This window comes from Lytechinus pictus, chromosome 18 (assembly GCF_037042905.1).
Source record: "Lytechinus pictus isolate F3 Inbred chromosome 18, Lp3.0, whole genome shotgun sequence".
Classification (NCBI taxonomy): domain Eukaryota; kingdom Metazoa; phylum Echinodermata; class Echinoidea; order Temnopleuroida; family Toxopneustidae; genus Lytechinus; species Lytechinus pictus.
Window position 1 is genome coordinate 3,732,059 of NC_087262.1, and position 26,628 is coordinate 3,758,686.

At 36.7% G+C, this 26,628-nt stretch overlaps 1 protein-coding gene across 2 annotated transcripts; it reads left to right on the forward strand.

Annotated features, from left to right (window-relative positions):
• Positions 1–2,384: 2,384 nt before the first annotated feature.
• Positions 2,385–19,148, forward strand: LOC129281965 (zinc finger protein Xfin-like). 2 transcript variants are annotated; one of them, XM_054917894.2, is made up of 4 exons: positions 2,385–2,444; positions 2,627–2,879; positions 10,067–10,720; positions 13,124–19,148. In XM_054917894.2, the coding sequence occupies exons 2-4, from the start codon at positions 2,843–2,845 to the stop codon at positions 18,379–18,381; spliced, it is 5,949 nt and encodes a 1,982-aa protein (XP_054773869.2). In that variant the 5' UTR covers positions 2,385–2,444; positions 2,627–2,842; the 3' UTR covers positions 18,382–19,148. The 2 variants fall into 2 exon arrangements, with proteins under 2 accessions (XP_054773869.2, XP_063969209.1); XM_064113139.1 differs by having other exon boundaries at positions 2,408–2,449.
• Positions 19,149–26,628: the final 7,480 nt, after the last annotated feature.

The following is a 26,628-nucleotide window of genomic DNA, read 5'->3' on the forward strand; positions in this document are numbered from 1 at the left end:
GTAAAATCATTGATTCCTTCATTTTCATATTTGAAGAGTTTGTTTCCACAAGGGGTTAGATCCATTGGAGACACCAGCGTTACCTACGGGGGGCAGAGGGGGCAGACTGCCCCCCTGTCAAGTCACAACCCATGCAAGGGGCATATCCCTGTTCCCCCCCCCCCCCCCCCCCCGACGAGTCTTTTTTTTTTCGCTTGTCAATTTTTTTTCTGGTACGAATCTTTTATTTGCGGTTGAAGACCTTTTTTTTGGCGGACGAATTTGCCCCCCCCCCTGTGGAAAATCCTAGGTACGCCACTGATTGGAGACCATTCCGAGAAATCAAGCCTGTTTAATTCTCCCATATTGCAATATTCTTATGCAAAACCTTTCTGAAAAATCTTTTTTTTTCATTTTCCCATGTTTCAATATTTTCATGTGAAATTAAATTTTCATGATAGGCCGGCGCCCTACCATGTAAACATAAAATTTGGTTAAAAAAAGAATCTACCTGCCTTCATAATTTTTAAAATATTTCTGTTAAAAAAATTAGCTTTGTACGTGGATGTATAGCCCCTTTTGCAAACAAAAGAATCTAACCCCTTTTTGAAGAAAAAAAAGTGATTTTCCCCTTTTTTGCCATTTTTGTTCACTTTTCAGTGGGAATTTTAACTTTTCTTTAGTATCATCTTATAAAACTATTAAAATCTATAATTGGGACAACAAAATCAAATTTGATGAAAAACGGACCTAACCCCTTTGCAAATGATCTTTTCCGTATAAGCATAATTACCTTTGATTTGTGGAAATCGATGATGAATATAAAAAAATGTCACATTCGAGTTTGATGAAGTTTTCAGTTTGATAATTCGGGATGGTTTTATACAGGCTACGGTAGATAGATAGATAGATAGAAAGACAGGGAGACTTGCATAAACAGCAATTTTATTTTAATTTAACTCTATATATTGGGTACCTGACTTGGATTTGGCTAACATTCCGAATATAGTTTGTTAAGCATTTGACTTATGTTAGTGGCAAAGTATTTTTAAGTGAAATTAATTCATGTCGACAGCTATTATTGGTTTGAAATTCTGATTCTCCGAAGGCTACCCTAATCAAGAGGCATGAAACTAGAGGGCGATGATCTGGTGCCAGGTAAAAATGGCAGAGGTAAAAAATGGCAGAGGCAAAAATGGCAAAAGTAAAAATGGCAGAGTCAAAAATGGCAGAGGCAAAAATGGCAGAGGTAAAAATGGCAGAGGTAAAAATGGCAGAGGTAAAAATGGCATAGGCAAAAATGGCCTAGGTTGTTATTTTAATATTCCTTCCCTTCTCATGAACTCAAAGAGAAATAAGTGAGGGTATTTCTTTTTAAACGTGAAGTTAACACTGCCATTTTTTGCCTCTGCCATTTTTATCTTCAACTTGAAGGTGCTGGGGTGGGGGTGAGTGAATTACTCCTTAATTCTACCATTTGCACCTTGCAGTGGAATTTTTAAATGGGAGACGAATGCCCGTAACACGCATTGAAGGTTTGTCCTGCATGGGGCCCTTCCCCCAGAAAAATTTGTAAATCTCTATAAACCTCCTTCTTTTCTTTATAAGCGTTTCTCTCAAGTTCAAATGAAACTTTCCTGCTATAGAAATATAGAATTTACAACTTCGAAGACTTACTTTTTGGTCATGTATTTATTTTTTGCCAAAACATATCCCAAATCCACAAAAATTTACGTTGAGACATTCAATAAGACCATTTAGTCAGGTTTAGTGAAATCTATATTATATAACGGCTGATGATTGATCCATATACAGTATAGCAACGTTTAAGGTAATGCTACTTTCGGTCTTGGCTTGAGGTATTGCGACTTAAATTTGGAAAATTTAATATTGTTTTCACCCCCCTCCCGCTTGGGCCTAATCATCGAGATATATTACTATATATGGGCATGATTTATCACGGAAGGCCCATATAGTAGGCAAAATTGTCATACATGCCCTTAACTTCTTTCTATTCGTTCTTTCCCGTCCCTTCCTATAACCTCTATATTTCTACTCTTTGTCCGTGTAACTTTGTGTTTTCTGTCTTCCTTGTTTTGTTTTCATTAAATTGTTTATTTCCTCAGTTTTTCTTTAATAATAGCCTGCATAATATTTCTTAAATGCATTTATTTATTTGTTTTTTTCCAGTATTTTTAGGTTTTATTATTATTATTTTTTTTTTTTTTTGGGGGGGGGGAGGTGGTCATGCTTACTTTCTATTTGTCTTTCACATTGAATGATTTGCGTTCAGTTATTTTCCCTCTTTTTCGCCCCTGATGGTTTCCTTTTTTTCTCCCCTAGCTTTTTAAGTGTTCTCGTCATAGGTCCATGGTCAAACGAGGCCCAGAAATCTCGAAATTTTTCCCTTTTCAATGATCTTGACGACACCGTAGACGGATGATCAAGTTTCGGGCGATTGAGTGGTAAGGTAATTTCTGATTTTGCTAGAAAAATACATAGGAATTAAATTATTACTATGATTTTATTTGTGTAAAATGTCTTGTTCTTAAAGTGAAAATTCACGATAAGCGCTTTGGGTTGGATTGAAAAGGGAACGTTTCGATTTATTCACCTACATTTTTTGTGACCTCTTTCTTATACACAGTCTGACGTCTGTACAATACGGAATACACAACACAGCCCCCGTTCTGGCAGTGGCACAGCACGTAAACATCGCCTACACCCGGAGCAACGCCCGCCGCGGGATTAGAATTTAGATGCACTCCCTATTGTTTCTCCACACACGGCCGCCAGAAGAGACTCCCGGGCTGGGCCAGAGAATTGCAGTTCAAATCGATAATAGTTTCAGACTTTTCTTGTCATGGAAAAAGTGAATGTTTCACCAATCCTAAAACATGGTAGGCTTTATTTCAGACTCAGAGTGAAGAAGTTATCGTCTTTAAGTTTAATAATATTCTATTTGTTTTTATTCATTGTTTAATTTAAGTTTATGTCTAACTTTGACTTTGTTCATGTTGTTAGGCCTAGTTTTTAGGCCTAGACCTAGTTAAAACAATAAAAACAAATAGATAATCATTGAATTAGAAAATATTTAAGAGTTTAATTTGTTGAAACATCACAGCCACAGATGAGCAGCTCCAGTAATTAGATGTTGTGTGATATGAATTTAGAAAATGCCATTTCTAACAAAAAATAAAGAAAGTAATTTTATTTGTGTTGGATCACACATAAAGTTCTAATAAAGCATAACATATAAATTTAGATCTTATTCATCTTATTCTATAATTGAAATAGAGTCTATACACAACAAAAAAAGTAAGTCCCCCTAAATAAAATTGCTGTAACTTTTGAACGGAATAATTTTGAAACATGATATTTCATAGGTGGTTTTCTACACTCATTCAATTCAATTTTTTTTCAATTCAATTCATATATTTTCTCTTTCAATCTTTTTACATAAAATACAATGATAGTTCAATATACATATTTACAAAATATAACATTTAAATCATTTTTCTATAATACAATAATACCATGAAATCGAAAGGGAAGGAGACCAACTAAAAAGCAGAGCTTGTAGGGTGAAGGCCCCCTTTTATAAGTAAATTCTTATGAATAAAAAATAAGATGAAATAAATAAATAAACAATATATATATATATATATATATATATATATATATAAAATGAATAAAATTAAGCAACTCCTGGGGAAAAATGAGATTGGTCGGTTTAGTCATGCATGAGAAATTAAAGATTGAATTAAAAATGACAATTTTTGAAAGTCACAAGAGTCGTTTTTCAGATTGTGTAAATACAAAGTTGGGCAAAGGTTGTTTTTTGGTGAATTTTATCAATGTTAATGGTGTTAATGCTGTTCACTATCCATTATTTAGCCACCTCACACAAAATGTTGATATCATATGTCTATGGTTGAGTGAGCACAATGTTTTCTGACGTATCATCATAGGGGTTTATGACAGTATCCCCTACAACTTGTTAAAACATGCTAAAATTGGAAAATGTTGGTGGCTCCCCCAATTACTCAGCCCCTCCCCATTTTAAAATTCTGGATCCACCACTGATTTGTCCATAAATTCAACTGATCCTGAGAAATTGTTAGGAAAATAATACATTTATGCAGTATAAAGAGTATTCATTCCCAAGTTTTTAAATGTGCTCGCTCAACCATGAAAATGTAAAAAGTTCGGAAAGTGTGTGGTGATAAAACTGATGGATGATAAAAACAACAGAAATTAAGTCATATTTGAAACCGAATTTGCCCCTATTCTTCACTTTATTATCCCTCGAAATGAGTCTGTGACATTGAAAATGCCCCTTTTCCCACTTTGATGCATGCTCACTCATCCATAAATAAACATATCGATTTCATTTTTTGCACAGAATTCTGCCCGTAGGTTGATAAACATAACTTTTAAATGACATTGCTAAAGACAGCCTTGAAAAAAAGTTCCACCATAATGAATAAGGGGTCACCTATTCTTAAACATATGCACCCATAATAGTGTACACAATGTCTATGAGAGAGGAAGCCAAAATTTTAACAAAAGGGCAAGTTATGGGACATTTCAGAGACTTTAATGACCTGAAAAATAGTGTTAAATGATCTTGATTAGGGTGAATACCCTTATGATGGTAGACATCTAGGAGAAGAATAATCATGCAAACCTTGACCTTTTAGAGAGAACAGATGTGCAGTTACGTATGGGACGCAGAAAAAAGACAATTTTTAAAACATTTTTTTCAAACTTGTAACTTAGTGTGATAGAAGTCACAACACTCTAGTATATCTTTGGCAAATTTCATGTCATAAGCCAAAACCCTCTAATTACAGACTCTAATCAAACAAATTAATGACATGTTACGTATGGGACAGTTGCGTATGGGACATTTTGTCCCCATAGAGAACTTACACAATTTTCCCCATAACTTCAAAAATCAAAATAATTTAAAATATGGAAATAACAAAAAGAGTTTTTTTCTTTTAAAATGTTCTACTGAGACATTTGATATGACTGAAAAGGAAATTAGCCATTTCAAATTTTTTTTTTCTTGTTTTTCATGGTTTCATGAATTTCTTATGTATTTCTATTGTTTAATATTTTTTCGCTTTTTCTATTTTCACAATTTTTTCGCTTTGATTGTTTTCATTAATCAGTATTCTTAACAAATCAGTCTTTAGAAACTAAAGAAAAGGTAAATAATCACTTTTTAGAGCACTCTTGAAATTTGTTTTTCTCCATTCACTTTGTACACAAATCTCCCCATTGTCATTGTGTGTAAATGTCCAATACGTAACATGTCCCATACGTAACAATTTTTTAATTAATTTTTAATTAAAACATGAACTATATTTTTGAAACTTTTTGTGGTATAACATCTTCATACTCAATAAATTAGAACTTCCCAGAGATGCAACAATACAAGTATTGTAAAATGAGAAATAATTTAAAAAAACATCCTCAAAATGTTACGTATGGGACATTCCTTCCTTGGACAAGACCTAATTTGCATATTTGATTAGATGACACCACTTTTTTCTCCCAAAAGTAATGATGTGAGGGGGTCCATGTCCCACCTATGACTAAATCTCACAAGTTTTTTAAATATTTTCTATTAGTTTTTATAATTGTCCCATACGTAACGCCCATTTTACCAATTATGCAAATTAGGTGCCCCAAATTAGCATAAATATGCATATTATCACATTTTTCTTAATGAAATTTTAAAATTCAACATTTGGGCTTTCTTACCCCACCAAAGATAAGTTCTCAAATCAAAGATGTAATTTTGCCTTCTAGGGTGACCCTTTCTTGGACTTGCCCAAAATTGAAATGAGGGTTTGTTTCATGGACGGTTTTTGTTACTTCTACCAACAATGTTTTCATGAAACTTCGCACATGGCTTCAGATTAATACTATCCAAAAGGCGCGCACACCAAAATAATCATTCGATACGGCACAGAGTGGGTCCAAGACCTTAAACTTTCTTCTAATTTGCATAATTTTCGAATATTGTGTGCTCACTGAAGCATTAGACATCGCAATTTTTACAAAAATCAAATCAAATGAACTATGCAAGGAGGTTTGTGACAGATATCCATATTAAGCAATTGCATTTTTTTCCAATAACGTAAAAAAAGAGCTAATCATATTCCACATGTTCATTCAAGTGTGAATGTTTAATTTTAAAAACGCATTTGATTGGTCATGGACATAACGAATATAGTTGAGAAAAGATCATTTCAGTTGCCAAAATGAAACATTACTTGCCTATGATATTTGAAATTCGTATTTTTTGCTTTCATTAAATGTTTATTGATCTGTGAAACGATGAATATTGTTGGAGATACTCTTCCCAAAAATATCTGTCATCATATTCGATCATTTTTGTCGATAGAAATGTGTAAAAAATCAAATTATAGCAAATTTTAACTTGTGTTTATTCAACCGTGAAATTTAGCCAAAAAACGTGTATCCTCTTTTAAAAAGTACCTTTTACAAGCCCTCTGACTATTTTTCATGATGAGAATGTGGAATTTGTTCCAATAAAGTGGAATCAAAATCATGATATTTGGCTTGTGACTTTTGAAAAGTGACAATTTTGCCTTCTGGCGGTGCTCACTGAAGCATGACTTAAAATATGTCCATAACATTTTACTCAAAGGGTAGCTTATAAAGTTACCTACACGCTCATGCAAAAATATGTTAAAAACTCGCTTTGGTTTGGAGATTATGGATGTTTTTTTAGGGGGGACTTACTTTTTTTATTGTGTAGGCCTATATATTGAATTTGTATTAGATGATGGATGCCGGGGAGCATATGATATCACAATTTAAATATTTAAAAATTTGTAACTGTCATATTCTTTGATGGATTTTCCTAAGACCACCAACATTTTTCTATTTCTTATACTTGAATTAGATATTGTCAGGATGAAATTCCCTTTGGATATTGTAAGGAAAGAGTGTTTCTAGATCTACTTCTATATAATTTTCTCAACAATTCATCATGCTCAGCTCAACTAAAACTTTGTTTTGTCTTTGTTTTTGTCTTGTTTTCTAATTTCATGTTTGTATATTAATTTCTCTCAAGAATTATTTTGCAAGATTCCCTTTCTTATTGTTGTTATCTTCAATGCACTCTTGTGATGAAATAGTTATCTAGCCTTAGAAGTTTCTTTCGAGATGAATCTACTTTCCTTGTTATTGAATATAAATAACAAGCTTTAATACCGATAATAATCGCAAATATCTTATCAAATCAGTCATCATGGCTTTCTAAAGAGACAATTTTTACCTTAAAAATACAATTCATTCCTTTATTACAAAATAATGTTTTTTTTTGTTTTAAATGTAGGTTACCTGCAAAATAGCAACCATATTAAGCATTAAAAAGGAAAAAGTAAAAATACCAGTAGAATATCGGTAAACATTTGTAGATATATTGCACATACATGTAGCTGGGGTACAGGTGTTGGCCACTTATACTGTATAAAATGGGTAGGCCTGCACTGTACATTATCTTAAGTAGAGGTGAGCTATACAGGGGTAAAAAAAAAGGGTGATGATTCAAATTCCTTAGGGCACAAGCTTATTTGATGCAGTGTCATCTCCTGAGCATTGTGATACCATTTTTATTGAAATCGGCAAAAAAATGAGAAAGTGCCGCCCAAAATCTGATCTGGGTGGGCGTGGCCCCTAATAGGCCAAATATGGACATGTCTGACTGCATCTTAGTACTAACTTTAGTGTTCAATGTACATTTTGGTGATTTCTGTGCTGATATATATGATTTTATAGACAAGTACTGTCATCCAATGAAACTAATTACCGGTAAATCAATGTCAGATTTGATCTTTTGAGGTAAGTTTTCCATTTCTGATCAATTTAAGTCATTTATTGGGACACCAGGTCCAGTGGCGTACCTGGGATTTTTCACAGGGGGGGCAAAACCGTCCGCCAAAAAATTTGACAAGCAAAAAAAAAAAAAAAAGGTCTTCAATATCAAATGAAGGATTTCGTACCAGAAAAAAATTTGACAAGCAAAAAAAAAAAAAAAAAAAAAAAAAAAAAGGTCTTCAATCACAAATGAAGGATTTCGTACCAGAAAAAAATTTGACAAGCAAAAAAAAAAAAAAAAGGGTCTTCAAGCTCGTCGGGGGGGGGGGGGGGGGGGGGCAGGGATACGTCCTTTGCATGGGTTGTCAGAGGGGGCAGTCTGCCCTCCCCCCCCCCCCCGTAGGTACGCTAGTGGCTAGTGACCAGGTCATGTGACCTTGAAAAGTAAATGGCTCATTTTTCTTTGGCATTTTTGTCTCACCTGCATAGCAGAGTGAGACTATAGGCGCCGCTTTTCCGACGGCGACGGCGGCGGCGGCGGCGGCGTCAACACCAAATCTTAACCTGAGGTTAAGTTTTTGAAATGACAGCATAACTTAGAAAGTATATGGACCTAGTTCATGAAACTTGGCCATAAGGTTAATCAAGTATTACTGAACATCCTGCCTGAGTTTCATGTCACATGACCAAGGTCAAAGGTCATTTAGGGTCAATGAACTTAGACCATGTTGGGGGAATCAACATCAAAATCTTAACCTAAGGTTAAGTTTTTGAAATGTCATCATAACTTAGAAAATATATGGACCTAGTTCATGAAACTTATACATAAGGTTAATCAAGTATCACTGAACATCCTGCATGAGTTTCACATCACATGACCAAGGTCAAAGGTCATTTAGGGTCAATGAACTTTGGCCGAATTGGGGGTATCTGTTGAATTACCATCATAACTTTGAAAGTTTATGGATCTGATTCATGAAACTTGGACATAATAGTAATCAAGTATTACTGAACATCCTGTGCAAGTTTCAGGTCACATGATCAAGGTCAAAGGTCATTTAGGGTCAATGAACTTTGGCCAAATTGGGGTATTTGTTGAATTACAGCCATAAATTTGAAAGTGTGTTGGTCTAGTTCATAAAACTTGGACATAATAGTAATCAAGTATCACTGAACATCCTGTGCGAGTTTCAGGTCACATGATCAAGGTCAAAGGTCATGTAAGGTCAAAGAACTTTGGCCACGTTGGGCGTATTTGTTGAATTGCCATCATATCTCTATAAGTGTATTGGTCTAGTTCATAAAACGTGGAAATAAGAGTAACCAAGTATCACTGAACATCTTGTGCGAGTTATAGTAGTTTTCAAATTCAGCACTGCTGCTATATTGAATCGCGTGATGCAGGTGAGACGGCCAGAGGCATTCCACTTGTTTGTAAATGGGAGCCCTTTGAATGAAATATCCACAATAACTCAAGCTTGAACATGTGCAAATCGGACCCACCCCCAAGAGTGAAAAGCGTAGCTGAGAGAGATCAGCAGATCGCCATTCACATACATAGTACATATAATTTTCTGTTTTTCAACTTATTGTTTTTTTTATGGAAATCATCAGTGATACTATTTCATTCAAAAATAAGATGAAATCAATTGCTTTTAGTCAGTAAAAGTAAAAATTAATAAAATATTTTCAAATTTTTGACTACATATAGAATTTTCATTTGATTTGTACATGAAATCACGTTTTTGAGCAATATGGGGTCTGGCATTCACTGACGAATTGTTGCGTAATTTCGGAACCGCGCACCTGGGTGTCACGAATTTGGTCTAAAAAGTTGCATGAGACTTGGAAAGTATAAAGTCAGCAAGAAGCACAGTAAAAAACTTTGTGCAGTGGATTTATCACCAAAAAAAATGTTACAAAATATGTAAAAAAATGTGTAATGTAAACATTTTCAATGGGAAGTCCCATGGGACCAAAATTGTTTTTCGGGCAGCACCTTCTAAATTTTGGACCGAATTTGATAAATGAGTTAAAAAACATGCTCAGGTGAAAACCCTTCTTCATTTTATGAGCTGGTGCCCTGAGCAAACTGAAATATCATTATTTTATAGCCTACCTCTACTGACAGGTCTGTCTAGAAGATAAACTTGCTCATGCTAGTCATTGGCTTTTAAAATCAGATTAAAGAAATTGTCTATGTTTGTGTTTATTTGCTTTCTAGGACAAACCGAGAGCAGTGACGAAACTGCAAAAAATGTTGAAGAGATTACAACATCGCTTCAGCGAGACATTGATCAAATATGCGAGGATGAAATTGGGAACATTGTTGAGGTATACATTGAAGAATTGCCCAATTGCGATGATGCCGGGGACTGCCACTCAGCCGGTCCTTCACTAGCAGAGGATGCTCAAAGTAGAAATATTGAGAATCTTCCTGATGAAAATGACAAAGCTGATGTTGATGCTTCTCCTAGAGATGGCGACTGTCGTACAGATGTGAACAATGGACAATTGGATGGAGCTAAAGAGCACACCACAGAAGAGATAATTTTGGAAAAAGGTGACGAAACTGCAAAAACTGTTGAAGAGATTGCAACATCGCTGCAGCGAGACATTGATCAAATATGCCGGGATAAAATTGAGAACATTGTTGAGGTATACATTGAAGAATTGCCCACGTGTGATGATGCTGCTGGGGACTGCAATGCAGCTGCTTCTTTGCTAGCTGAGGATGCTCAAAGTAGAAATAATGAGAATGACAAGGCTCATAATGATGCTTCGAGTCCTAGAGATGATGACTCTGGTACAGATGTGAACAATGGCCGGTTGGATGTCGCTCCAGCACACACCAACGAAGTGATCATTTTGGTGAAAGGTAAAATCAGTTCACTATTATGGCCATGTAATGGTCTCAATAATATTAGGGTGGGGGTAAAAGTTGGGGGGGGGGGGGTAAAGTGGTAGAGGTTGTGGGAGTAGAAGGAGCTGGAGGGAGGTTGTAATCTATAGGGTTAAGTAGGTTTTCTTTGTTTGATTTGGTTTATTTTCATTTCAACTCGACTCGGTCTAACGACGTAGGAAGTGGGGTATAATCAATGACACCGCTCTCACTACCGTCCTAAAACTAGTTTGCTAGAAACTAGCTTAGTGGAATCTAGTTTGACGTGTAATGGGAACGGCTGAAACGGTCTTGAAAGCAATCTTCCAAACCGGTTCAGACAACTACCTCGCAATGTAGTTTTGAAGATCGCTTTGCCTCGTTAAACTGGTTTTAGCGTAAGCGAGGACACGACCGTTCTTCGGGAAGCGATCTTTTCACATTTCGAGCGTGTTACTCCACACACTGTATGTGGAATTCCTACACTGCGGTTTCAAATTTCACGTGAAACATGTCGCCCCACTGAGAGTGTTCCCATAGCAACAAGACAGCTTTACGTGAAGTGTTTTTTAAAACCACTTTCAGGTGATCAAATGGGAACGCTAGCAAAGCGATCTTCCAAACTGGCTTCCTGAACCGGTTTCCAGTAAACCAGTTTTATAAAATATAATGAGAACGGTGTCTTGGTTTTATGAATCACAAATCATATCAGTGGCGTACCGTGGGTCACGGCATTGGGGGGGCACCAGCAAAAATTTTGAGTCACTTAGTGAGCGCGAGAAGCGCTCAGTTGCCAGGTATACTGACCTAATAGAGACATTTTAAGGACAGTGTCATTAAACGGATATGTATCTCACTGATCACATAATGCGAGCGCGAAGCGCGAGCTTAATTTTTTTATATTCAGACCTATTAAAAGGTCTGAAAGGTTGAAAAAAGGGACATTATAAGCAAAATTTTGTGATACGTACTTGTCTCGCTAAACAAACTTTTTTTAATATATTGACCCCACTCAGGGTCATTTAAGGACTATATTTTAGGAATCCATTAAGAGTATACATATCTCACCATAGTCATCTAATGCGAGTTCCAAGCGCATGCTGATTTTGTTAGAATTATAGTCATCTAAACACATGAAGCACTTGTAGTCATTGTAATCATGATTAACGTACGCATCTCACTAATCAAATATTGCGAGCGCAAAACGGGAGCTCAAAATTTAGTAAATTTAGACCTGAAGAGGAACATTTTAAGGCTTAATTGTTTGTAGGAATTCACGAAGACCATAAGTATTTCACTAAATGATGCGAGTGCGAAGCGCGAGCTGAAATTTATGTATATATTAAACCCAAACAGGGATATTTTAAGGACTATTTTTTAAGAAATTCATTTAGAGTACACATATCTCACCATAGTCATCTAACAATGAAGACATGGGCCCTAAGCAAATTATGTTTCATAAAGTTATGAATTTTTTTTGTATGTAATATAACATTATTTCTTCTTTCCCACTACGTTTCTTTCCCTTTGTTCCTCTTTTTCACCTTTTCCCCGTTTTGTTTTTGCCAGCCGATAGGGGGGGCACGTGCCCCCCATGCCCCCCCCCCCCCCCGTAGTTACGCCTCTGAATCATATCCTGAGTTTTCAAATTTAGTGTTAGTGCTGGTGTGAGTATTGGAAGCACAATTTGGATTGCCTTTCATAACTCCAACACCTAATCTGAGTTTTCCAAAAATCACATTTTTAATCATTCTAACACCAAGTGAGACTTGTCCCAGCATCAGTCTTATTTTATGTTAGTGCTGTGCTGATGTAAAAATTGTCCTACTGTAACACCAACACCAAAACCTTAACACCAAACCTGAAATCACCCAAAGTGTTGTTGAGGACATGGAACCAGTGCATTTTTTTTTAAAGCATTCTTTATTTAATGTGCCCAGCATCACAACTGTTTAAAATTCCTATTTATAGGGAAGTGTTTTTGTTTTATAGTTTCCCAAAGGGTTTGTGTGCTCATTAATGCTAAGAGTACCTAGTCTGCAGGCATAGAACCTGATCAGAATTTTAATCAATAAGCATGTCTGGAGACAAGTCTAACACAAAGCCAAGAATACTCAACTCCCATTTTGACCTTTTAGGCTGAAAATCCAGTCTACTAAGCAAGAATTGTGCTACTCTCACTTGTTTCCTTGGAACACCTGACTTTGATAGAAATATATGATTAGAATTCGACTTTATGGCATGGATTCCGTTCTGGAATCCGCATCTCAGGCCTGATGTAGTTCCAAAAATATAATAATAATATGGACATTTGTGATGTGCCAGTATCCATCATAAAATGTTGCTCATGGCGCAGATGTTATTGAAAAATGAATGTAATTTCACTTTCCCCCCTCCCAGATGCTCTTCAAGATGATAACCAACAGCCCTTTCAACAAGGAGATGATACAAGTCAATCATCTGTGGTTGGAATTGACAGCAAACCACCAGAGGACATTGATGTAAAGTCTCAAACCGTAGCACCCAGCAAGTCTTCTAAAGGTTTTAGAACTAGAAGGCCGTTGTATAAATGCACCGCTTGTAATCGGACCTGCGGTAACAAAGCACATTTTGAGGAACATCTCAGAATACACACTGGGGAGAAACCTTTCCGGTGTTCGGAATGTAACAAGTCCTTTATTACCAAGTCCCACCTTACCAGACATATGAAGCAGTTGCATAAGCCACATAAAACTGCTTTTGATCGTTTTATTTGCTCATATTGCAAGTTGTCATTGCCTTCAAAGGCTCATCTTGATTCGCATCTGAGAAAGCATACCGAAAGGAAATTAATAGAATGTAGTGTGTGTAGGAAAACATTTACAAAGAAAATTCATTTAGTTGAACATCTGAGGATACATACTGGAGAAAAACCATTCAAATGTGTTAAATGTAATAGATCATTCATTACCAAATCCCATCTAAGAAGGCATGTCCAATTACACTTTGGAGGTAAACCCAAGAAACAGTTGAAATGTTCGTATTGTAGTGCTTCATTTTACAGAAGTTTTCATCTTGTTGAACATGAACGATCCCATACAGGGGAGAGGCCTTTCCCATGTTCTGAATGTAAATGGTCTTTCATGACAAAATCACACCTGTTGAGGCACCTAAGAACACAACACTCCGGGAGTAAGCTTACGGAGAACAATGATCAAGTTGTTAACATCAGATTGACGAGAGTGCTTAAAAGAGGAACAAAATTCAAATGCCAAAACTGTGAGAAGTCCTTCCCAAGTCGGTCCCTTCTTGCAAAACATTCAAGAGTGCACAACATAGTAGAAACAGAATTGATGGAAACACCGGATCATGAAAGGTCTTTTCAGTGCGTGCAGTGTAACATAATGTTCCCTGAAGAAAGTCTTAGAGACGAACATGTGAAGAGTCATTCTACTGACATGGCAGATGTTCCAGAGCAAGAGACAATCAACCATGTATGTTCTCACTGTGGCTGTATTTTCTCTGATCAGAGACAACTGGATGATCATGTGAAATGCCACACTGGTAATGAGGTGGAGGGAACCCCTCAGTGTCCTGCAGGTGATGAAATGTCCACTAAGAATTCAGATCCTGGAACACATGAAGTAGATGAAAGTCCCGAATGCTCCTTCAGTGATGACGAGTGTTCCGCCGAAAAGCTACAACCCAAGGAACATGGAAAGACTGAAGTTCAAGAAAAGGGGGCTGAAAATATTGTTGATGGGGAGTCAGATCTGATGGCACATGTGAAGGTTCAAGAAGGTAGAAGCCACCTGAAGTGCACCTATTGTGACCATTTTTTTGGTAATAAGCACCACCTTACTGAGCACATCCGTACGCATACTGGTGAGAGACCCTTCCCTTGTCCTCACTGTGATTGGTCATTCATGACAAAGTCACATCTGACACGCCACTTGAGAACACACACTGGAGAGAAACGTCACGAGTGCAGTTTTTGTTCCAAGAAGTTCCTTGAAAGTACACAACTGAAAGAGCACATCCGACAACATACCGGGGAACGGCCTTACGAGTGCTCTGAATGCAAGAAGCGCTTCATCTCCTCAGGTAGTCTAAGATGTCACATGAGACGACATGGTGTAGAAAAGCCTCATAGGTGTATTCATTGCTCTAAAGTTTTTTGTTGGGAAAGTCATCTTGAGGAGCATTTAAGAACACATCAGGAAGGAGAACCTCAAGGTCAATCTGAATTACCCAAGGAAGATGAGAGTAACAGCGAGAATGAGGAATCTAACTTACATGTATCAGTTCCTGAAGATATCAATATAATTGAAAGAGTGGGAAAAGATTTACAAAGCCCTGAGCCTTCCACTTCATTAATTCTTGAACTGGATCCTACAATTGATAAAGAGACTGTCAGTGTCAACAAAATTCATCAGTGTCCATACTGTGCCCGCGAGCTTGCCACCAAGCATCTACTAATTGAGCATATACGGATTCATACTGGGGAACGACCCTTCCCTTGTCCGGAATGTGATTGGTCATTCAAGACAAAATCGCACCTCAATAGGCATTTGAAGACGCATGGACGCACCTACCATTGTTCCCAATGCTCAGATATTTTTTCTTCTAAGTATCTTCTCATGCAACATATGAGTACACATAGAGAAGCACCTCATTATTGTACGGTTTGTAACAAATGGTTTAGTTCTGAATCTGGTCTTCTCACCCATTGTAAAGAACATGATGGGGATAGCTCGGATGTTAAAAATGAAGATTCTACTCCTTGTGGCAATGCAGACTTAGATTCCCAAGCCTCTGAAACCATTGAGGTTGAGAACGCAAAAATGGAGGAAGTAACACCTAGTGAATCACAGAGTGAGGAAGAGACCTATGAGTGTTCTTATTGTATGAAATTGTTTTCGGACATCAGTCAGTTTGTGGAACATATTGGAATTTGTTACAAGCTGTCAACAACCAAGTCTCCTACAACTATACAATCAAGTAAAGTCAGTGCAGAAGTTGCTGATGCAGGGTATCTGAAGTGCTCCTTTTGTGGCTGTACATTTTCTGAAAAGTGCCATTTAGATGAACATGTAAGGATTCATTCTGGAGAGGATTCAGCAGAGGAGAGTTACCAGTGTCAAAACTGCAGTGAGACATTTTCTACGCAATCGGATCTCACGAGTCACATGATAAAGCATGACGGAGATCACGCTTTTGTGTGTATCTATTGTAGCCGTTCATTTCCTGAACAGGCTCTTCTTGAGGAACATTTAAAAGTTCATGAAGCGGAAGGTTCCCCAGAGTCGTATCAATGTTCAGAATGTGATCAGTTTTTCATGAGACAATCAGACCTTACAAAACACATGAAAAAGGCTCATAAGATTTTCCCAGGCTATGATTGCTCATATTGTGGCAATACATTCGCTAATAAGAATCATCTCACAGAGCATGAAAGATCTCATACTGGTGAGCGGCCTTTTCCTTGTACAGAATGTGAATGGTCGTTCATGACAAAGTCCCACCTCCGGAGGCATATGAGAACTCATAATCGGGAAAATCCTCTCAAGTGCAGCTATTGTTCGGTGACATTCTCTTCAGCAAAGCATTTAGAGAATCATTCAAGGAATGCACATCGCTGTTCATTCCGTAAGGAGTGTTTTTCTTCTAAGGTTAGTCTCATTGCGCATTCAAAGACTCACACAGAAGATATTTCTGATGCCGGAATTAGCGCTGTAAATGTTAAAGACAGTAATGCTGATGACCATGAAGGAAACATAGACACTTATTCGGACTCTAGCGAGGTACATGACATGCAGACAGACCTTACATCAGAAAGTCCAACACTTGATGGAGTAACTATAGATGAATGCTCGCATTCGCCAAAAGTCCCAAGAAGTCAAAATAGCAACAAGACATTCTCTACGCAGTCAGATCTTGCAACTCACAAGATAACTCATGATGAAACGCATGCTTTTTCGTGTATCTATTGTAGTCATTCCTTTCCTGAACAGGCTCTTCTTGAGGAACATTTAAAAGTTCATGAAGATTCCCCAGAGTCATATCAATGTTCAGAATGTGATCAGGTCTTCATGAGACAATCAGTTCTCACAAAACATATGAAAAAGGCTCATAATATTTTGCCAGGCTATAAGTGCTCATACTGTGGCAATACATTTGCTAATAAGAATCATTTCACAGAGCATGAAAGGTCTCACACAGGTGAGCGGCCTTTTCCTTGTACGAAATGTGATTGGTCATTCATGAGGAAGTCCCACCTTCGGAACCATATGCGAACACATGTTCAGGACACGCAGACGGAACTTACACCAGAGAATCAAACCCTTGATGGAGTAACTGTAGCTAACGAATCTTCGCATTCGCAAGACTGCAATAAGACAACATTTTCTGCGCAGTCGGATGTTACAACTCGCATGATAACTCCTGACAAAGATCAAGATTTTGCATGTATCCATTGTAGCCATTCATTTCCCGAACAGGCTCTTCTTAAGGAACATTTAAAAGTTCATGACTCAGTAGGTTCTTTGAAGTCGTATCAATGTTCAGAGTGTGATCAGGTTTTCATGAGACAATCAGTTCTCACAAAGCACATGAAAAAAGCTCATAATATTTTGCCAGGCTATAAGTGCTCATATTGTGGCAGTACATTCGCTAATAAGAATCATCTCACAGAGCATGAGAGATCTCATACAGGTGAGCGGCCTTTTCCTTGTACCGAATGTGATTGGTCGTTCATGACGAAGTCCCACCTCCGGAACCACATGCGAACACATGCTCAGGAAAATCCACTTAAGTGCACCTATTGTTCGGCAACATTCTCCAAGAAGGGCCTCCTGGAAGAGCACATAAGAATACATACTGGGGAAGAAATTGTGGAGGAGAATTTCCTCTGCTCTGAGTGTAGTGAGATTTTCACTACACACGCAGACCTGACGGAACATATGAGAAGTCATGCTGCCGAAGCCTCTTTCGTGTGTACAATCTGTGGCAGTTTGTTTTCTGAACAGAGCGGGCTAGATGAACATGCTTTGATCCATACAGAGGCAAAGACAGAGAAGAAATTCAGGTGTTCAGAATGTGGAGTGATGTTTGCCATAGAGTCGGATCTTGCAATACACATGAAAAGAGTTCACAAGATACGGCCGCACTTAGTATGCTCTTTCTGTGGCAATAAGTTTGCCAATAAGTATCATCTTACAGAACACGTAAGATCTCATACCGGTGAGCGTCCTTTTCCATGTGCTGAATGCAATTGGTCCTTCATGACAAAGTCTCACCTCCGGAGGCATATGAAAACGCATACAGGTGAAAAACCTCATGAATGTACTCATTGTCCTCAGAAATTCGCTGTCAAGACGCGGTTGATTGAGCACATTCGAGTCCATACAGGGGAGAGACCGTTTCAGTGCACAGAATGTTTTAAGCATTTCACCTCAAAGTGTAACTACAAGAGTCATATGAAGACTCATACCGGGTACAAGCCATACCAGTGTTCGTTTTGTCCCAAAGCGTACTGCAAGAGAAATCGTCTGAACGAACACCTGAAGAAACACACGGAAAAGAAGCCATTTAACTGTTCAATATGTGGCATGGAATTTGTGCGAAAGGCTCATAAAACAAGGCACATGATGTTACATAGTGATAAAGAAGCTCAGTAGGTCTGCCCTCTAGTGTCAACAAAATGCAATGTTGCATCATTGATGTTTTCGTAATTTACATTTCACAACATATCATATTTTCTTGGTAGAAAATTATTGACATCACTATTCTTAATTAAGCATTACATTTGAAGAGTATTGGGATGATGATTATGGGGTGTTTCACACAAAAATCACATGTGTGTTTAATGTTAGGGCAGATGAAAATTACATTCCGTCTGTGCTCTAGCATGAGGCAGGTAAAGTAACTGATGTAAAGCGTCATTGAGACTTGCCTGCAAATCAGTACATTGAACTTCCAGTCAGTGATGCCTAGAGTCAGGCTGGCAGGATGAACCAGCACCCCGAGGTTTGGGGTTCATGTGAGATTACACGTTGAATATCATGGCACGTAAATATTCCTATTACCACCTCCACTTAGTTTGTTAAATATGTAATGTTTTAAAGGGATGGTCGAGGCTGAAAATAGTTACATCTAAATAAATAGAGTAAAATTCACAGAGCAAAATGCTGAAAATTTCATCAAAATCGGATAAAGAAATTATTGAATTTTAAAGTTTATCAATATTTTGTGAAAACAGTTATATGCACATCATCATGGATATTCATTAGGTGGGCTGATGTTGTCACATACTCACATCCCCACTTTCCTTTTTCTTATGTTATTTACATGAAATCATAATTGATACATTGTTTTATACATGCGTAAATGATGTGTCTCCATTATGCTAGAATAAGGTGCGGCAATAAATAACTAATGCACTTAATCAGTTGTCAATCCAATTTTTTTAGTTCTTAGTAGAAAATTTTTGAATAAACCTAATTTCATATAATAAAATACAAAGGAACAAGTGGGGATATGACATCAGCCCAACTAATGAATATTCATGAAGACATGCCTAGAAAGGTTTCACCAGAATAATGCAAATCTTTAAAATTAATGACTTTGTTATCGGATTTTGATCAAATATTCAGCATTTTGCTCTGTAAATTTAACTCTATTTTTTAAGATATAAATATCTCCAGCCTGGACCATCCCTTTAATCAAAGGAAATGATGTTTTCATCATTTATTTGTTTTTGCTTGAAATATGAGTAGATGTGTCTAGAAGCTGCTTATAGGTTCCAAATGACTTGATGCATGAGTGCAGACCCTTGTGCTTTAATATTGGTATCCTTATGAATATTAAAGGAAACCAAAACTCAAGAAGAGAAGCAATCTTATTGGAAAGAGTAAAATGAGAGGAACAATTTAAACAATGTTACATCAAAATCGGTTATGAAATAAGCAAGTTATGGACGTTTAAAAAGTCTTGTTGTACTTTCTATGGTGATCCTCAAATTGGCAAACGTACTTCAAAATGGCTGATTTTGTGTACAACTCTCCATTTGTTTTGTACACATATTTTCAGATTTTCCCCTTTATTTTACATACTTCACATTATCTCCTCCTGACCTTGATATATGTGATGTGAATTACATTTTCCCATGACATACATGTATGTTGTGTTCAGAAGGAGGCAAGATACAATTTGAAAGATAATTAGGAAAATCTGAAAATTTGTCTACTAAACAATGGAGAGTTGTCCACAAAATCAGCCATTTTGAAGCACGTTTGCCAATTTGAGGATCCCCATAGAAAGTACTAAAAGACTTTTTAAACGTCCATCACTTGCTTATTTTATAACCGATTTTGACGAAACTTTGTTTAGATTGTTCCTCTCGTTTTACTATTTCCAATAAGATTGCTTCTCTTCTCAGGTTTTGCTTTCCTTTAAATAAGCACCTAAAGCATGTTCCAGTGGAGCTAAAGGTTGTGTGTAACTTTATAAGCAGCCTTATGAAAATACTCACCAGGGTATTTCACAAAGCTGCTCCCCTCCTCCCCCTCCCTGGTCTATTGAAGTTAGTATTAGTATCCCGGGGGGGCCACTTCCATTCACGAGTGGATACCATGCGCGACCATGGGGTCTCGAAAAGTACCCTAAACACGTAATTTCCATATTCTGAAAATGCACCCCTTAACAAGTATTGGCGTCTGAAACCATACCCTTAACAAGTATTGGAAACAAAACGATACTCTTGGCAAATGTTCCCTGAAATGAACCCCTAAACAAGTACAGGAATGTTTGATTGTTACGGGTCCTTCGGTCGTCGGCTTTACCATATTTGGTTTAGTATACGACCCCATATGCACCTTCTACACCTCGTGCAAATCGGACTCTAAACACGAAGTGTTGGGGCAAAAAGGACATCCTTTATAAAACATTTTAATTTTGTTTTATCATCCCCGCAAATTCGACCCTAAACACGTAATTTTCCTAGCGAAATAGATACCCTTTTTTCATTATTTTTGTGTTTTTGACACCCTTATCACGTTACGTACGTAACGTGCCCTATCGTGAAAAAGACATCCTTTTTACGTGTTTTTTTGGTCGCGCATGGTATCCACTCGTCAATGTAAGTGGCCCCCCCGGGATTAGTATAGGAAAATAACATGTAAACAATTTAACATTCATTCCTTTGAAAAATGCCCATAATCTTGCTTCATGTAAATTTGTAAATATATATATTTCTATTTGATTTTTGAAAGGAAAAAATTGTTCCTTGTACATAAAATTTTCTTCCTTTATTTTCTCCACCAGATTTATGAAAACGAACATAAAACATGGTGAATTCATTCTGTTTTATTTACCAATTTACGGTATATGTTCGTGCCCTTTTTAATCATACATGCATGTTTTACAAACACTATCATTCAAGATTTGGATGCTTTCTTTACAGAGTAGATATACTTATTATTGAAATTATCATTATTTTTTAAGAAAAGCATTAAGTATGACTTAGAATAATTATATAGAAAAGATACTGAGTAAAAAATAAATGAAAATATGGATATTTCAATGTTCAAATTTCCTTAACTTTTTTTTGGAACTGATTTTCATGGAACTTTCCTTACATTACCTCTGTCTACCTCAGCCAATTTTCATTGAATTGACTTATGTGGAGGAATACAAGTGTGTCATCGTTAGCATATTATTTAGATGTCAAGTTTTTTTTTCCAACCCTCCCCTGAATTCATCATTTTACGGATGGTACAGCATTAACTGAATATGAAATTTAGCATGAACTTAATTTGTTTTAATTTTTTTGTTTGCTAAGCATTTGAAATATGTAATGGACATGTTAATCTTTTTGTATTATGATTTTGGAAAAGACATTTCCTTATGTATACAGAAATAACACATTTTTAAGTTCAAAATTCGACTAAGACAAATTACTTTTTGCAAAAAAATAAACCCCTTCATTGTAAATTGTGATGTTCAGTCCATTTCAGAAGATCATGTGGTCTTATGGCATTATATTTTATTTTTTATTATTACCTGCAAGCAACTGTCCATGAATAATGTTCACACGCATGTTATCATTATGTTAAGGATCAAGAGAGAAATCATTATATAAAGGCTGCAGAAGCCATTACGTGTGGTCTGGTGCTATAATAATTGCTTAATAAGACGACATGTATGATTGTTATATTGACTTTCTTAATGTTTGAATTCTCTCATGAGGCTAATTTCAAGGAGAGTCCTACCTTGGACATAAGATTGCGTGTATTGTAAGAGAGGATAAAATCAGAATGGGGAAAGTTTGAAAGAAATTGGGGTAACCCGAAAAAAGTTATGGCCATGTATTTTAACAATGAGATCACTAATTCACTATCAATGTATAGTTCAAATGGGCAACTCTGTAATGCTGCAGTCACATTTGCACGAGGGTGTCCGCACGGTATGTCGAAAACTGCCGTTTTACAGATTTCTGTACCAACCACATACAGGAAGCTGGTACAAAAACTATTAGAAATGTTGTTTTTGACTCAGTGTGCATCCATTGTACATGTAGGCGAAATGTGACTGCGCCATTTGTATATTATGACAAGTGATAGTGACACCCCCGGGGGGGGGGGGGGGGTACTCGTCCAAAAAAGTAGTGGGTATGTGCCGCGGGCGAGACAAAAAACGGGGGCCTTCCCTTGGAGCGGGCTTATTGTACAAAGGAGGGTCCTCCTCGGAACGGGCTTCGGAACTACAAATGTTTGTGAAAATGGAGGTCCTTGGAACGGGTCACCTGCGTGTGCATCCCAATGGAACGGGCATACGTGCATGCAGCTAGCACGGCGCATGGGCGCCGGGTGCGCTAGCGCAGAAGCGATAGTCGGACAGCGCTCTGCGGCCGCTTTTCACCAAAATTGAGGCTCATCGTAGCACATCAAAGCGACCGTAACGGCGTAACGGAAAATATGCGAAGCTTTGGAGCGGATATCTTCTTTTTTCTCGATAATTAAGAAGAAAATGCTATGCTTTGGAGCGGCTTTCTTTGTTCTTTTTCTCAATAAGACAAAAATGCTATGCCTTGGAACGGAAATTTGAGTGTGAAAATAGGGGTCCCCTCCGCGGCACATACCCACTATGCATTATATACTGAGTGCCCCCCCCCCCCCTGGTGACACCTTTCCCATAGCCATAGACTGTCTTAATTATCAGGGATTTGTGGTTTTGTATTTCCCTGGGACAATTATCGCAATATACTGCAACGCAGATGGTATATTGTTCTACCTGCATAATCTCATGAAAGAAAAATACTATCTGGAGTAAAACTTTTAAACAAAATTATATCTTAGCCATTTTATTTATTGGAGCAAAGAAGAGTACTTTTTTGCACCTTTCACTACTATCACACCATGAATTCAGCCAATTTGAAGTCTGGACAAGTAAAGTGATTACAAAGTTTTATATTTACCAATTCATAATGTTTTTTATTGTTTGTCTGATATTGTTCAAACTTATCAGATGTTTAATTTTTTTTTTCAATACAACTTTTTATTTTGAGTTGGATTCCTCTTGGGTTTTAAGGGCTCTGGTAATAATTTACAATATTAACTCACCTAATAGTTACATTATGTTATGAAATGAAATATGACTGAGCTACTCAAAGTTGATTTGTGGTCTAAAGACTTGTTCTGTTTCATTCTGTGTTACAGGGCCGCTACAGAAAAATATGAGGGTTTAGTTTTTAACCACTGAATTTATATGCCATTCCTATATAATGTGTTTTTATGTCTTAGTTTACATTTCCCCCTATTTATCTCGAATGTTTTTTTTTTCTCTCCAACATGACAGACTCATAGAAAATGAAATAATTAACATATAAATAGATCTTCATTGTTTCGAATGTTAATTTTACTTATAGACTTATTAAGTAACCTGAAATGTCATAATGAGCAATCAATCCATCAATCAATATTTTTCTGTCATCTTGTCGTTCATACCTACCAGGTATGAAACATAAGTTAGCAAAATAAGTTGTATTGTGGCAGTGGTAGCCCAACTTGGAACAACCAATGAGGTGCATGCATCTCATTGTCATGGTGACCATGAATCATGTAATGCCTCAAAATGTGTAGGTAATTACTAAAATATCAACCGACTTCTACATATCTATGGCCTGTATTCTGAAGTTGGGTTTAACTTAGACCACAGTCTAACTTTGTGCTAAAATGTTGGGAAGCCAAAAGTTTCAAAATTTTGTTAGCATTTATTTATTATGTTTACATTTTGCTCTTTCTTTATAAATGCTCAGATGGTGAAGGAAACATTTTCAATAATTAATCACAGAGAATTTCTAATTATTTGAGTTTCAGATGAGCTGATAAATAGAACTTGAACTGTTAGAGATTTGTGTCACAGTTGGCTCTCCATAGTTAAACCACAAGTTTAGACCAGAGTTTAAATGAAATCAAAGTTCAGAATACACCAGGCTTTATATCAAACCGTTTGAAAAGGAAGCCAAAATGTGAGATTTAGTGTATAGTGCCCCCTAAATGTTCTTCACTGCAGTGCACACCATCACTGCATTATTGTCTATTGCCAGTTATGTGAATAGGTTAATGAAGTAATTGTTTCTTCTTTTGCAAAAAAATGCTAACATGGAAAATATATATGACAGTGTATGTATTTTGTAATGAACATGATTATGTGAATAAAGTGTATAGACATCTTGAAAACTGACATTGATACTGGTTTGGCTTATCCCCTTCCCCATTAATATAATTTTGATGTATTTTTTTTTTTTTGGGGGGGGGGGCTGGAAGAAGACAATGTTCTTCAAGGGAAACTCTACAATGCACTTGAAAAAGTTGCTCATTATGAAAGCAGCAACATCACTTTGATGAAATTTCATGAAAGGGGAGGTTCACCCTGACAATAAGTTTGCTTTCAATAAATGCAGAAAAAAATTAGATAAAAATATCTATGGACGTTTGGTGAAAATTTGTGAAAGAATAACAAGTAATACATTTTTAAATCATTGTTATTGTGGACATCATATACAAGCAGCAAGCAGTAATATATAATCTTAAAAATGCAATTTTCTCATAAACTGAAAGTTATCTTATTTGTGTGGTTGAAATATCATCAGACTAATTATTCCATACACCCTTGTATAAAAATTCATGTTTCATTAAAAAGTCAGTGATATGTGGAGGAGCTGCTTGCATATGATGTTATACATACGCAAAACTTTTAAAATCATAACTCATTCATTGATTTTCATCAAATCTTGACCAATATATATTTCTCTATTCTGCTGCTTTTTGTGAAACCCAACTTATGGTCACATTTAACTTCCCCTTTAAAGGACAAGTCCACCCCAACAAAAAGTTGATTTGAATAAAAAGAGACAAATCCAACAAACATAACACTGAAAATTTTATTAAAATCGGATGTTAAATAAGAAAGTTATGACATTTTAAAGATTCACCTAAACAGTTATATGCACATCCGAGTCGGTATGCAAATGAGGAGACTGATGACGTCATCCACTCACTATTTCTTTTGTATTTTATTATTTGAAATATGAAATATTCTAACTTTCTTCTCATTGTCAAGTTAAACAACGATTAATTCCTCCCTGAACATGTGAAATGAGCATTGTTTAATTCTATATGGTTCAGTCAAGCTGGTCCTTATTGTCAAATCTGTAAAAAATGAAATATTGTATAATTCAATCAATAAAAAACAAAAGAAATAGTGAGTGATGGACATCATCGACCGACTCATTTGTATGTCACTGAGTTATGCATATCACTGTTTTGTGGAAAATAAGCGAAACTTCAAAATGCCATAACTTTCTTATTTTACATCCGATTTTGATGAAATTTTCAGCATTTTGCTGGTTTGATTTTTTTCTATTTATTCAAATCAACATTTTTCTGGGGTGGACTTGACCTTTAACAGAAAGTTTTAAGATGGAGGCTGAAATGTGTAAGGACCAGTGGTTTTTGTCTCGCCTGCATAGCAGAGCGAGACTATAGGCGCCGCTTTTCCGACGGCGGCGGCGGCGTCAAAGAACATCAAATCTTAACCTAAGGTTAAGTTTTTGAAATGACATCATAACTTAGAAAGTATATGGACCTAGTTCATGAAACTTGGACATAAGGTTAATCAAGTATTACTGAACATCCTGCCTGAGTTTCAGGTCACATGACCAAGGTCAAAGGTCATTTAGGGTCAATGAACGTGGTATTATGTCATATGAATGGTGTTTTTGTGAATGATTATTTTTTAGTAGTTTTCAAAGTTAGCACTGCTGCTATATCAAATTGCGTAATGCAGGCGAGACTGCCAGAGGCGTTCCACTTGTTAAACTATATCGAGTAAAAAATGTGAGGTAACTGAAAGCTTTGTTCTCTTTCTAATTTTCCTGACAAATTATTACATGACATCTAGAATAATAGCGAGGCAGAGAGAGAGCTAGAGATTAAATACTTGGTTTTTTTTTGGGGGGGGGGGCTGGGGTGGTAAAAATGGCTGCATGAAAGGTTTTTGGTTCACCCAAGGGCCGGGGAGGGGGCAGAATGTTGACGACCTTTTCTAAATTATTATTTTCATTGTTTTGGGTTGGGAAAGTATTCCACATATGATGGTGATGCAATTTCTTTTGCCTCCTATTTCCCTCATTCATTGTCTGATTAAATAATTCTGTTGGAAAAGATTGAGGGAGGCCCTTGGATCGAAGCACTGACTGTATATGCATGCATTGTGGACATTCAGGGAAGGGCGCGCCAGTATTTTTCCTCTCTTTAAAATACAATTCGAGGGAAACAAATATGAAGTCTGACTTTCTCCACCCTATGCAGCTTGGAATATCTTCGCTTCGAGGCCGTGCATATCGGGGTGCATATTACTGTATT

Coding starts and splice junctions, on each gene's coding strand:
- LOC129281965 (XM_054917894.2), top strand. CDS start 2,843: ATGGAAAAAGTGAATGTTTCACCAATCCTAAAACATG. Junction 2,880..10,066: donor TTCACCAATCCTAAAACATG/GTAGGCTTTATT, acceptor TTTGCTTTCTAG/GACAAACCGAGAGCAGTGAC. Junction 10,721..13,123: donor AGTGATCATTTTGGTGAAAG/GTAAAATCAGTT, acceptor CCCCCCTCCCAG/ATGCTCTTCAAGATGATAAC.